General features: G+C 42.1%; 1 protein-coding gene across 1 annotated transcript in view; it reads right to left on the reverse strand.

Annotated features, from left to right (window-relative positions):
• Window positions 1-14,313, reverse strand: part of LOC126282457 (odorant receptor 67c-like) — a 148,681-nt gene that overhangs the window by 59,257 nt on the left and 75,111 nt on the right. The window contains exon 3 of the mRNA XM_049982114.1: window positions 2,069-2,250. Coding sequence (XP_049838071.1) covers window positions 2,069-2,250 — 182 coding nt within the window. The remainder of the gene's footprint in view (window positions 1-2,068; window positions 2,251-14,313) is intronic.

Below are 14,313 nucleotides of genomic sequence, written 5' to 3' on the forward strand. Positions count from 1 at the left end.
ATCTCAGCGGCGGCCGAAGTGGTGTTGCTCTCCTCCTGCTCCTGGCGACTATGGCTGCGTTAACTGTCTTGCAGATATGGCGTTATCGTGATATTAGGAGGCTGAGGTCAACAAAGGAAATGTATTGTTGCTTATCGATTTGCCCGTTCAACGTGGATCTATGTCAGAAAGTGACGACAAAAATTGTAATGAACCGCAGTGGTCTGACTCAGAATCGGCAGACTGAATCCATCACAGATTATCATTCCTCCAGAAGACAAAAATCGCTCTCACTTTTGATTCCTGTGATTGTAATCACTGAATATTCAGTTGAGCGGACAATTGCTAATTTTCACTATTTGTAGCATAACGGTAATTTAACCGAGGAACTCACACTTTCAATTGCTTAGCGTCATTAGCTGCTTTTTGCCTCCCTCTCTCTCTCTCTCTCTCTCTCTCTCTCTCTCTCTCTCTCTCTGTCCCACCCTCTCTCGATGTTGAAGGCCCTATGGTATCGACCGACCGCCGTGTCATCCTTAGCACACAGGCGTCACTGAATGCGGATATGGAGGGGCATGTGGCTCTGCCGTTTTCAGTTTCACGTGGCTGGAGCCGCTACTTCTTAGTCGAGTAGTTCCTCAATTAGTCTCACAAGGGCTGTGTGCACTACGCTTTCCAATTGCGCTCCGCAGACGCGGGCGGCAAGCCATCCAAGTGCTAGCTACGTCCGATAGTGCCTAACTTCGGTGGTCTGACGGGAACCGGTGTGACAGCCGCGACAAGGTCCTTGCCTATGCTGTCCAAACCATTTCAAAGCATTTGGTCAGCTGACAACTTGACTGAACAATAGCTAACAGCGTTATCTACTTTTGTACCATGTAAGCCATATTACGTTGTGTAACGGAGGGTACTTCTGGAACCACTAACCGATCCCCTCTTCCCTTTTCCAGTCACGGATGGCGCATTGAAACATCGATTATCGGTAAACCTCTGTATCAGCTCTAACTTATCGAATTTTATCGTATTGATCATTCCGAGACTTATATGAGCGGAAGCTATAATTTATTGACTCCTTCCTCAAGGCACTCTCTCGGAATTTCAATAGTAAACCTACCTGTGATGCACAACGCTTCACTTGCAGTATCCGCCACTGGAGTTCGTTGACTATTTCTGTAAAGCTCTCTCGCCGACTAAACGATCCCGTGACGAAAGGCCTCACTGTTCGTTCGACTTTCTCTATTTCCTCATTTAGTTCAACTCTCGTCAAAGAATCAAAGAGGGCACCCCAGACTGCATCTCCTTCGAGAACACCAGGTGTGTATTTCGTTTCATTCCCTGGGTTCCTCTCAATTAACTGTAGACTTTTCATTTGGAGACCTGAGACAATTATCAGCAGGCCCGCAGTTTCATTGTAAACCGCTTGTAACGAACTGTCTTTTGAAAATCTATACTTCGTTAAAGTTTTTTTCTAAAACTTCAAGTATTGGTGTGCAAACTTATATGTGGAGCGTTTAGCTACCGTTAAGGCATTCCTTTTCTATTGAAAGTAATACCCGACACGTTTCCATTAAGCAGTAACATGGAACGAGAACCATTCGGTGACGAATCTTCCTGGCAGATTAAAACTATGTGCGAGAACGAGACTCGAACCTGGGGCCCTCGCCTTTCGCGTGCGTGTATTCTACATTCTGAGTCATCCAAGCACCACTAACAACCTACTCTCGCAGCATTACTTTGTCAGTACCTCATCTCCTACATTCAGAATTTCATAGAAGTTCTGTACACCTTGCGGGACTGACACTTGTGGAAGAAAGGGTATGTCGGAGACACGGCTTATTTACAGCCTGGCAGAGTGTTTCCAGAATGAATGATCACTCACCAGCTGAGTGTGTGCTGATTCGAAATGTTATGTTTTATACTGTGCTGAAACAAGGAACATAATATCAGTGGTGAACTGAAGCAGACGGTGCTGGAACAGCTTCGTGCGATTCCGGTACTCTCAATCCGACGAATGCAGGTTGCTGCGTGTAGAGTGCTTGCTGTATTGGGTTTGTATGTGCAGAGAGAGATGAGGTGGAGCGCTGCTGACCTGTGGTTGGTGCTGTTGGTGCTGAACATGGTGTGCGTGGTCTGCTGGATGAGCAGCGGGTGGCCCAGCCAGAAGAGGCAGACGATGGTGCCGTACACGAAGTAGACTAGCGTGTAGGCACGCGACCGCCGCAGCCAGCGCCGCATGCGGCCGGGAGCGCCTCGGCGGAAGCTCTCGCCCACCTGCGGGCAGGAACCTCGCTCTCCCTCTAGACTTACTACTACGAGCAAATTAACTATATTGTGTGATGCTTCAGAATGTGCATCACCAATGAATACTTTTTTTCACCAATCAAACTGAGCCCCAAGGCTTCCTCCCTCTTAATTCTCTTCACTACCTCATTACGTATGTAACCTCCCCCTCACTTATCGACCTTAATAACCGTGAAAAATTAAACCGCGTGCACCTAATGGAAATTTGGGAAAAGCAATCGCCACCGAAGTTAATTTGTCGGTAAAGAGGGAGGAAAGGGTTACCTCTAAATGAAAGGAAAAATGCAAATGAAATTGGTGGAAATTAATTTCGAGAAAAGGGTAAAATTAATAAAGGAAGTAAATGTGCGGTCGTTACGTTAACAATTCATTGGCGTTAGTTAGATATTTGAGATTCGGGGAAAATTACGGTCGCCAGTCCTATGGACAACTACTATAATAACTGAAAATGAAAGATTAATGCACATGTAATAAGCACTAAAAGCGAGGCAACGGAAAGTTGACACGTGTTGTGCAAAAACTGGATGTTTGTCAGAAGTAATAAATTTCGCTACACTCTGACTTAATTGAGCAAAATATGTATAAAATCGGAAAATTGAAAGTTAATTTAGTGACTGAAATTAGTAGTGAACTTTTTTCCGAAGCACTACGAAATTCAATAAAATAATGTTAGTCTTAGGGTTCCCCAACAATCATTTCAAAAGCTACTTGAATGTACGTATTTTTTTAAATCTACGCAATTTAGAAATAAGAGGTTTAACTTTGAACTTGAATTAAATGATTCTGAACCATTAACAGTAGTAAAATTTAGTACGTACCAAGCTGACCTGCAGTCACAGGTAAGCTAAAATATGGTAACAAAACACGCACTCTTAATTTGTGCTTGTGTCATCTAAATATTGTAGCCAGCTATGAATACTTTAATTGAACTTTGAAATTAAAGCAGTGAGATGGAATGATATTACTTTAGTGCCGGCGTCTGAATTTCAACGACACTCGGGTTCATTCCAGAAAAGGAAGGGACCCTGCTTGGTAAAGCAATTGGGACAATGACCAACAAAGGTTCATGATAAGTTGCTGTACTTCCGTGATGCAACAGTTTATATATAGGGTGTTACAAAAAGGTACGGCCCAACTTTCAGGAAACATTCCTCACACACAAATAAAGAAAAGATATTATGTGGACATCTGTCCGGAAACGCTTAATTTCCATGTTAGAGCTCATTTTAGTTTCATCAGTATGTACTGTACTTCCTCGATTTCCTCGATTCACCGCCAGTCGGCCCAATGATGGAAGGTAATGTTGACTTCTGCTAGAACATGTGCCTTTACAAGTACGACACAACATGTGCTTCATGCACGATGGAGCTCCTGCACATTTCAGTCGAACTGTTGGTATGCTTCTCCGCAACAGATTCGGTGACCGATGGATTGGTAGAGGCGGACCAATTCCATGGCCTCTATGCTATCCTGACCTCAACCCTCTTCACTTTCATTTATGGGGGCACTTGAAAGCTCTTGTCTACGCAACTCCGGTACCAAATGTAGAGACACTTCGTGCTCCTAATGTGCACGGGTGTGATACAATACGCAATTCTCCAGGGCTGCATCAGCGCATCAGGGATTCCACGCGACGGAGGGTGGATGCATGTATCCTCACTAACGGAGGACATTTTGAGCATTTCCTGTAACAAAGTGTTTGAAGTCATGCTGGTACGTTCTGTTGCTGTGTGTTTCCATTCCATGATTAATGTGATTTGAAGAGAAGTAATAAAATGAGCTCTAACATGGAAAGTAAGGGTTTCCGGATACATGTCCACATAACATATTTTCTTTCTTTGTGTGTGAGGAATGTTTCCTTAACGTTTGGCCGTACCTTTTTATAAAGACACAGAAATTTCATATTTTCAGGTAACAAAATAAGGAAAAAAATTTATAGTACAATAGATGGAATTAGGAGGATATGCATTTCCGGCGTTATACGTACTTAGTCGACTAGTATAGTTTGTAGTTTCCCTGTCTCTCTTTGCTTTGTTATTGCTCGCGTAACAACTAATATATGAGATAAAATATGTTGCTACGAAAAGAGCCCTGAAATACATTTTAGGGATGCTGTGCTGTGACTTTCTTTGGATGATTAATTTTCAACAAAACAAAATATATTATCTTCTTATCATTCTGGATTTGGCCTTGTATTAAAGGAACATTGTTTCGTTACTGTAACTCTCTATAAACTTCAACATACCTTCCTTACTTTACAGTTATTGAAAAGGTTACTGGAAATTATTTAGTTATCAATACTGATGTTACAGTACGCAATGTTTGTGCACCATCAAAATTTTGCAGTGGATTTTTGTTAACAGTAAAACACCAATACGTACCACGACTAATCGAGAACATGAGACTATTATTAGAGGAAAAGGTGTTTTTACTATCATGTTTGCCAGACCAGAACTACGCACAGCAAGATTTCTTTTATGTTATGAAGGTAAATTATGTTTTTGCACTGTTAATATATCATCCGCAACCCGCGTCCACCTTTAAAACACATCATAAAATCTGTTGCTCTGCCCTGCAATTCCCAAAGCTGAAAGAAATAATTTTAGTTCACTATTATCTGTCCGCTTCTTTGCGGTATGCTTTGTGTCATTTAATGGAGTCTGAATGCGCCGCGGCAGCGGCTCGTTCGTTCGTAGCGCAGCTCTGCACCACGAATAATATTTAAATAGCTGAAAACGACACAGACATTATCTATTTTAAAAAATCGGTAGATAGTTCTATACAAGTATAAAACATGACACAGAATGCTTTCTCTTTATTACATTAAGTTCACACAATCGTTGTCCACGCAATGAGAATCATCCAGTTCAATTATTCTATTCTCCTTCTTTACCACACATAATGTGTGTTTTGCTGAGAGACGTTACAGTAGCTTTCTTCTGTAGTAGCAGATTTATTAATCTGACATTCTCTACTTTTCTAGTCTCTTTACCACTCAAGTACTACTTCCATGTTTCACTATATTACAAATACTTCAAGTGTTGGCAGTGCGTAAAACTAGTGCAGTCTCTGACTAAAGAATCAGTGTTACTTTCAGTGTTCTTACATGTCTCCATCTCTATCCGAAAAAGGGAACGAGGGTTTGTTCATGATCCAGTCAATTGTACAGCCAGCTCTTTTCAGCTAAATCTGCAGCTACACCAAATAATTTGTCTATCCCACGAGACGTCGTGCTAAACATCGTCCAACCCGCTTCTGTACTCGATAACAACGTCAGGACGCCGAGGAACGTAAAGCGATAGGTCAAAATATGGCAATAACGCGCCGCAATGGGTGCAACGTCTAATGCTATTATACTTTTTTTCTGTCTTTAAATGAACGTATTGTGTGCCATTTCCGCCACGCTTGGCTTTCCAACTTCCTTATCTTGTCTTAGGCTGTTAGAACCTCAAAATACAAAATTTGAGATGAGTTTCAACTACATTTTACTGGCTGCCCCAGTGAGATTGTCATACGGTAAAACTTACCAACTTTCACATTGTATGTTTGAGTTCACCAGTCATTGTAATACATCACATATTTCTGTTAAAATTAAATGTAACTTTATGAAATGGGCTTTCTTTAATTAAAGTATTTCGCTATGGAAACATTGCCGAAAGGCTCAATGAATAGGACCAGTAATAATGAAGACTTTTTTGATAATCCCAGGTGGTCTATAATTGCTATAAATGAAGTGACTAGTTTCTTCATTAGTGTGTCTCCTAGCCTTAGTTAAAAGTTCGCATTGATATCGGTAAATGTATATCCACTACAGCTATGCAGTAGATTTTGTAAAGAAGTGGGGTACATAGTTTTCCTTTGAGGTGGAAGTAGTATACTGAAACTTCCAAAGATCTTTTAATTAGCGAAGTTGTTTTGGGCAGTGATAGCTACCTAACAACTAAATACTACAAAATTACTAACACGACCACCACTTCTCACAGTTCATGTTCCTATTAAAGTTTCTCTCCGTTTTAGTTCAGACTATGTGTAAGTTGTTTTGGCTGTTATGAGTCACACTCGGTTACGACTAATTACGTTGACAAAATTCCTAAATGGTATTATCCCTTCCGGTATAAAAGGTTCGTTATATTATTATTTCAGCAAAAACTAGTCACCAATTTTAATGTTCTCCTGGAAACATTCTCAGTGATGGGTATCGTCGCCTTTTTCTCACTGGAGATCCTAACTCACAGAATGACACATAACACTTCATAATTTAATTAAAATAAATACGTGACATAGGCTGCGATGTTGATTTTCGACGGTAAGTTTATTTTTACCGCATTTATGCAAGGCACAAATGCCATTCTCTTCTTCGCAACAGGGAAATCCAGACCATTCACATAATTTATCCCTTCTAAGCTAAAATCAACGGTGCTTTGTTGGCGAGAAGCTTATGCTTCGTATATTCAAAGAGTCTGACTGTGGTTCTCAGCTACACGTTCGGTCTGAACAAGAATTGGCGACTAAAGATGATGACTTGTGGATGACACGGGTCTCCCTGGCTACGTACGACAACTTATACCGAAGTTTTTTCATGTAGGCTGTGCAGCGGACTCTGCGAAGTAGCAATATTTGTGGCTCACTGCTCATCAAAGAAAGATCATTCGTCGAATCTCACTGAGTATATGTACCTTGTATATCAATGGAGGGCCGATTTCTTCACAGATCAGTTCCATTTAAACAAAGGGAACTAACATATTACATGTTATGATGTCTTATAAAACCTGAATCCATGAAATATTACTGACAAATTTGCCTACTGCTCAGGAAGAATGTGTGCCATGCACGGTTAAGTACATTGTTTGCAACGTAACTCTACTCCTATGCGGATATATAGGCACTGATAACTAGGTAAGGCATTAGCATGCCATTCGTATCTGACGGCAGTACATGTGGTAAATGCTGAAACGAGAACTATGGCGCCATTATTACCAAATGGGTTCAAACAGGACCAACGTACGGTTACTCATTTCTTGGGTTCCGTAGGACAAACACCGGTAGACATGCAACGGATAATGAACATTGTCTACGGGACACGACGTCTGTCGAAATCCATCGTTGGGGAATGATGTGCCAGGTTCTGCGCTACTGCTTCATGATAACGCGCGTCCCCACATCGCAAATAGTGCAACGCAGAAGTTAGGCCAACTCACGTGGAAGACACTCAAGCGCTCGACTAATAGTTCTGATCCCTCCCCATGCGGTGGGCACATCTTCGGTCTCATAGAAAAAGGCTCTTTGAGGCCTACGATATCTGTCGGAAGATGATATGCAGCTGGCCTTTACGGACTTAATTACTCAGCAGAATAGCTGGTTCAAGCGCATGCACGGTGGCATCATTGCCTCAATGTTCACGGTGATTTTGCCTTCCTTCATGCTTGGCGTACCAATTGTGGTCTGTACGGCCTCCTAACAGAAATTGTTTAATCGAACCTTATAGATTTATAAGCCTACGTGTTTTTACAAGTTGAAAGTTACGTCTTCTGTACAAAAATAAGGTCACATGCATGTCATACAGGTACGGTAGGTAAATTTTTAACCGTGAAACAGTGACTGATCACCCAGGGATCTTGTTATAGGCGAATAATTTAAATGATAACTATTTTAGCTCGATCTCTCGATTTTAATCATGTAGATTATGTTTGTTTAGCTCTCTGTTTTACCACCAGAGCCTAAACTCGAAGACTTACACACGGAGTTCCAGCAACTCTCCTACGTATGTGCTAGCTACGATAAAGGCAAGTTTGACAGCCTCATGACAGTTACTTCCTTTTGTGATACATAAAACCGATTTATATTAACAAAATTATTGTGTAGCTGCTCAGGTTGCCACATTTTTCTTATATGTGACCTTTGATACACAAAACAAGTTTCCTACGTTTCAAAATTAGTTGAATGCATAATTAACTTACATACCATGTTTTATGCAACTAAAGCATCTTGAAAAATATTTAACATGAGATTAATGTTGTATGAAATCTGACTGGAGAGATATTGATTCATAAGCATTTTTAAGTACTATGCGACGAAAAGCGTTCTTAGACTCTATAGTTCATGGAAGAAAGTGAACTGTATTGTTTTAGCTATTAAGAAACACAGTGCTCTTAGTGGAATGTATGGCTCTGATGCCTCTCCTCTTAGACGCCAAGCTAGTGCTAACACTGTAAGACAGAAAAATATTTCCGTAAGATATTACCTACATATACTACGAAATAAGAGTGTGTAGTGTGGTATGACGATATTCATAACATTAGATGCCTTCATGATAGACAAGACTTTGTTTTATATAGCAACTTGACAAAGAGAAGTTGTTAACTATCGCCTCACGTAGCTCACTCCATGATGATACTACATTGAAGACAATGTCTTGAAATTGATGAAAGCGGAATCATACACTCCTGGAAATGGAAAAAAGAAAACATTGACACCGGTGTGTCAAACCCACCATACTTGTTCCGGACACTGCGAGAGGGCTGTACAAGCAATGATCACACGCACGGCACAGCGGACACAGCAGGAACCGCGGTGTTGGCCGTCGAATGGCGCTAGCTGCGTAGCATTTGTGCACCGCCGCCGTCAGTATCAGCCAGTTTGCCGTGGCATACGGAGCTCCATCGCAGTCTTTAACACTGGTAGCGTGCCGCGACAGCGTGGACGTGAATCGTATGTGCAGTTGACGGACTTTGAGCGAGGGCGTATAGTGGGCATGCGGGAGGCCGGGTGGACGTACCGCCGAATTGCTCAACACGTTGGGCGTGAGGTCTCCACAGTACATCGATGTTGTCGCCAGTGGTCGGCGGAAGGTGCACGTGCCCGTCGACCTGGGACCGGACCGCAGCGACGCACGGATGCACGCCAAGACCGTAGGATCCTACGCAATGCCGTAGGGGACCACACCAACACTTCCCAGCAAATTAGGGACACTGTTGCTCCTGGGGTATCGGCGAGGACCATTCGCAACCGTCTCCATGAAGCTGGGCTACGGTCCCGCACACCGTTAGGCCGTCTTCCGCTCACGCCCCAACATCGTGCAGCCCGCCTCCAGTGGTGTCGCGACAGGCGTGAATGGAGGGACGAATGGAGACGTGTCGTCTTCAGCGATGAGAGTCGCTTCTGCCTTGGTGCCAATGATGGTCGTATGCGTGTTTGGCGCCGTGCAGGTGAGCGCCACAATCAGGACTGCATACGACCGAGGCACACCGTGCCAACACCCGGCATCATGGTGTGGGGAGCGATCTCCTACACTGGCCGTACACCGCTGGTGATCGTCGAGGGGACACTGAATAGCGCATGGTACATCCAAACCGTCATCGAACCCATCGTTCTACCATTCCTAGACCGGCAAGGGAACTTGCTGTTCCAACAGGACAATGCACGTCCGCATGTATCCCGTGCCACCCAACGTGCTCTAGAAGGTGTAAGTCAACTACCCTGGCCAGCAAGATCGCCGGATCTGTCCCCCATTGAGCATGTTTGGGACTGGATGAAGCGTCCACCACGAACGCTGGTCCAACTGAGGCGCCAGGTGGAAATGGCATGGCAAGCCGTTCCACAGGACTACATCCAGCATCTCTACGATCGTCTCCATGGGAGAATAGCAGCCTGCATTGCTGCGAAAGGTGGATATACACTGTACTAGTGCCGACATTGTGCATGCTCTGTTGTCAGTGTGATCATGTGAAGTATCTGACCCCAGGAATGTGTCAATAAAGTTTCCCCTTCCTGGGACAATGAATTCACGGTGTTCTTATTTCAATTTCCAGGAGTGTATTTTTTTTTCAGGAATTTAGTTTACTTGCCTTCATAACATTGCTGGAGTGATATAAATCGTGATATACATCGTATCAAATGTGTTACTTCCTCTCTTCACAAAACGTTTTTCAGTTTAGCATGTGAAAAAAATGGTTCAAAGTGGCTCTGAGCACTATGGGACTTAACATCTGTGGTCATCACTCCCCTAGAACTTAGAACTACTTAAACATAACTAACCTAAGGACATCACACACATCCATGCCCGAGGCAGGATTCGAAGCTGCTACCGCAGCAGTCGCGCGGTTCCCGACTGAGCGCCTAGAACCGCTAGACAACCGCTGCCGGCTAGAATAACAAGTAGATAGCTTGAAATCTCTATAAAATGAATAACGACACTTTTGAATGTTATTAAACCAAATAACATTATTTTCCATTCTTAACCCATATAATACATTATATTCGGTGAATTTCACTCATCTATGTGACACAGTTCCGTCACAAAAAGGAGCGTAAACACGTTCCCTGTGTAAATTTTTATATCCTTTAAGTACCAGCAATTTTTACAATTAATGGTGTATGAGAGTTCCAGGCAAATGGTGGCAATGGACGTAGCTTTCACTGTGCGTATTAATCCAGTGTGATGGACTCGAATATTACTGCAAAGTGTCTTTGGCCGAGAAACTGAAGTTTCGAGATACCGTACAAATGAACCGATGATTTTCAGTCCTCCTAACCGCAATAAATTGGAAACGCAATCCCCTCATTCGATAACTTGCCACGTTGTTCATAGGTACCGCATGAGTTCCCTAATTCGATTTATCCAGAGCTCATCACTTCTATAATCAGCGTAAATTCTACACACAAATCTCATATTTCCATTCAGCGTTCAATCAACAGATTCTCATTTCTAATACACATTCGTCGCACAAGCAAATACTTTTCCATCTTTAGCCACAGCAGGCTTGCAGCATTGAAACAATATTCGGTTCAATTCCACTATAATTTAAAGCCTGCAAATTCTGAAGAGCTCCATTCACTAGGTGTTTATTATAAGACAAACCTTAAGAAACGTTTTCAAGATCAGTTACTGAGAAAGCACATGCCTAATATAGAAACGGATGCTTATTTTCGAGGATGTGTACATAACACTGAGAAGGTATGAGACACCAGCATATAGTGAAGCATTTTAGATTGATTCACGACAGTCGCAAGGTACGTTCAAACGCATTACTAACAACAACAGTTTCATATAAAATGGAGAAATAAGTGACATACTAGTGGACAGAAATAGGTACAGAGAAATATTAAGGGACTTGAGAAACGTACTATGTTTTAGTGGTGCAACGAGTAGGTGTCTGTCAAATTTAAAAAATGAATTTTAATTTCGGTAGTAGCATTATCACATTTTAAAAAAGTATGAAACAAAAACGGACGATATAAGAATCTAAGTTTACACTGGGCCAGCAGCATGTAGTTTGCGAACTATAGTATTACACCAATGATTCTTTGATTCTTCTTCACATAGGGCCTAGTATAGGCTGGCAATAAAATATGTGCCTGAGATGAAACATATCTGGTCCACTTGCGACAGCATGCGCTACCTAATGTATCACAACGACGTACATAAAAGTAAAATTATCCCACGCCTCATACTTCGGGTTCTGTTAGGTCAGGTGTTTTGGGTAATCCTTGGGCAGGGGACCATTTCTATATCCAGCAGAATGATCGTCTTACTGTAACGATCCTACTGTATAGAGTCAAAATTCGGAAGGTACATACTGCTTCCAGCTTGTGCAAATACTGCAAATATGTGGTCTACTATACGCCTTAACAGGAAACATTTAGTTCGTGGGAGGTTCCTAAAAAAACTAAAAAACAAGGTTTTTGGTCACGAAAGCAGATCTACGTTTGGAAGGTGGCTGTGCACATCAAAAGCCTGAACTTTTTGGATATATTACTAAGAACCCGACTGCGAACAATCTTTAAAAAATTATCTGGGTGTGGCAATCTGCATTCGACTTACAAAGGTTCAAAGTTAACCGACTTCTACATGATAGAAAGGCACATAATATCCGGTGTGAGGCGAAAATGTATTACATAAAGTGACGTACACGGAGAAATATGCTGTAAAGTCTCTTCTACATCATCAGAAATATTCTGGGAACACCACGTACTTAAACACATGTAAAATGTTTGTGTACGTAAAATATGACCTGAGATGTAAAATTAGTTTTGGTATAGTTTAGATTGATTGAATTATACTATTCAAATTCTACTGACAAATAAAGTTTTTTATATGAGTTACCTGCCCTGATGTAGCAGGAAAAAGAAAGGAATGAGTGGAAAAATACTCGTATCATAGCACAGAAAGATATGCTCCAACTTTAAAAGACTCTGACTTAAAAGTAAGGTACTTTCTTCAGCACCTTCTAATATTCACCACAAATTCTGCAATTCGAACATATTCGAATACTGTGTTCCTATGGTCTTACGCATGGGGGAATGGGAGAGCTCCTGGAATTGTTATATCAAAAATGGCGGGAACTAGTCCATTAGCACTAACCTTATAAAGTAATTGGCGAAAAATTACAACAGCCAAATACATTGCTTAAAATATTCACCACCACCTTACGATGATCCTTCCTTATAATGAAACAGATTTTCAAGATTTGAGAACGACATGCAAACATTATGTAAATGAAGGAAATAAATATATGCTACAAATTATCCGCAGGGCTAAATACATCCAAGGTCTTTTATGCATTGACGTTAAAGAACACAAGCAATCAGCTCCTCCACAACGTTGGCACAAAACGCATCTGGCGAAAGAAACCTTCTGATTGCACACACTCGCCATCGTGGGTCACGTGCTGCCTGCCGACTTCGAGAGAGCGACAGCCATTCTGGCCACATTGGCAGTTGCGAGCTCGTCTCCAGGTATCCACACGCCAGCCACATGAAATTCTCTGGGCCTAGAGAGACTGTCACCATTGCCATCTATCTGCCTACCAATTACTTACATAAGGGGGAAATAATCGTCCAATGTAAACTCTCGCCATACTGTATCTTTACTTGCAACACAAACGTTCGCTTAGGCCGTCGCTCTACCTGCATGCTGACTAGTTCACTCTTCAGCCATTCAGAGGGCGCCGCCTCTGACACTTGTCCCTGTCACAAGCGATGACAGGTCAGACCATTCTTTGTACCCACCAATTGCTTAGGCTAAACTGCAGCTTCCAGTCAATCGTTTTCTGTGTATACTGCAAGACAAGAACATGGGGCTTGGATGTATATTTGTAACTGCAGCTCTTCCCCAAAAACCGATCCCCCAGTTTTACCTGTTGGAAATAGAGATGTTGTTATCCATACACCTTGAATTTCTTGAGTAAAAATGTAGATTCCTTCTTTCTCTGCGAGTTATTTTCTAAGACAGAAGAACTCGGACCATACACGCGTTTTGACATCGCTAAAGAATCGTTACTTGTCAAAATCCAGTTCAAAAGTATGATATAGACTATATTTCTTCTAATTATTGTCTCATGAGGTAAAAAAGCCTGTTCTTATAAACTTAATACCCCTTACGTCCTACGTTCCAGGCCATGAAAATTACACTCATTTTCGGATCATGATAGAGTGCTCAGAATATGATGTACTAGCAGGTTAACACAAACTATCACTTTATTGATTAGGTAATATAGCTGATTTTGTTACGATGGCTGTGTGCCCTTTACTAAGTGGGAGATTGGAATTTTGTTAAAAGTTCTCGCCGCAACGGAACAACGCTTGATTATCACTCCTACTCGTGAAGCATATGGTGATACACTCGCCTTCGCTTCCACATGCGTGGCGGCAGATCATTGATATAAAATTATACACAAATTAATTAAGCAGATCATCAGAGCCCTTTCGCATGGGGAGTGATTGTTTGTCTTGCAGTCAGATTGCACTCGGCAGGTAACTTAAATGGGGATCCCTGGAATAAGGCGATGTTCTTATCGAAGGAGACTTGTCGAACGACGTTCGAAACAGACTGCTGAAGTATTCTCCCTCCGCGCTCATACATTTCGCATAAAGACGAAAAAAGCAAGATACGAGAAATGAACGCTGATATAGAGGTGTACAGATAGTCTTTGTGTCCCTTGCTCTCCTAGCTAGTGGAATAGGAAACGAAACGACTAATCGTTGTACAGGGTACCCTCCGCAACCCTCCGTACAATGGATGAAAGATACAGTGTC

The sequence above is a fragment of the Schistocerca gregaria genome, chromosome 7 (assembly GCF_023897955.1).
Source record: "Schistocerca gregaria isolate iqSchGreg1 chromosome 7, iqSchGreg1.2, whole genome shotgun sequence".
Lineage (NCBI taxonomy): Eukaryota > Metazoa > Arthropoda > Insecta > Orthoptera > Acrididae > Schistocerca > Schistocerca gregaria.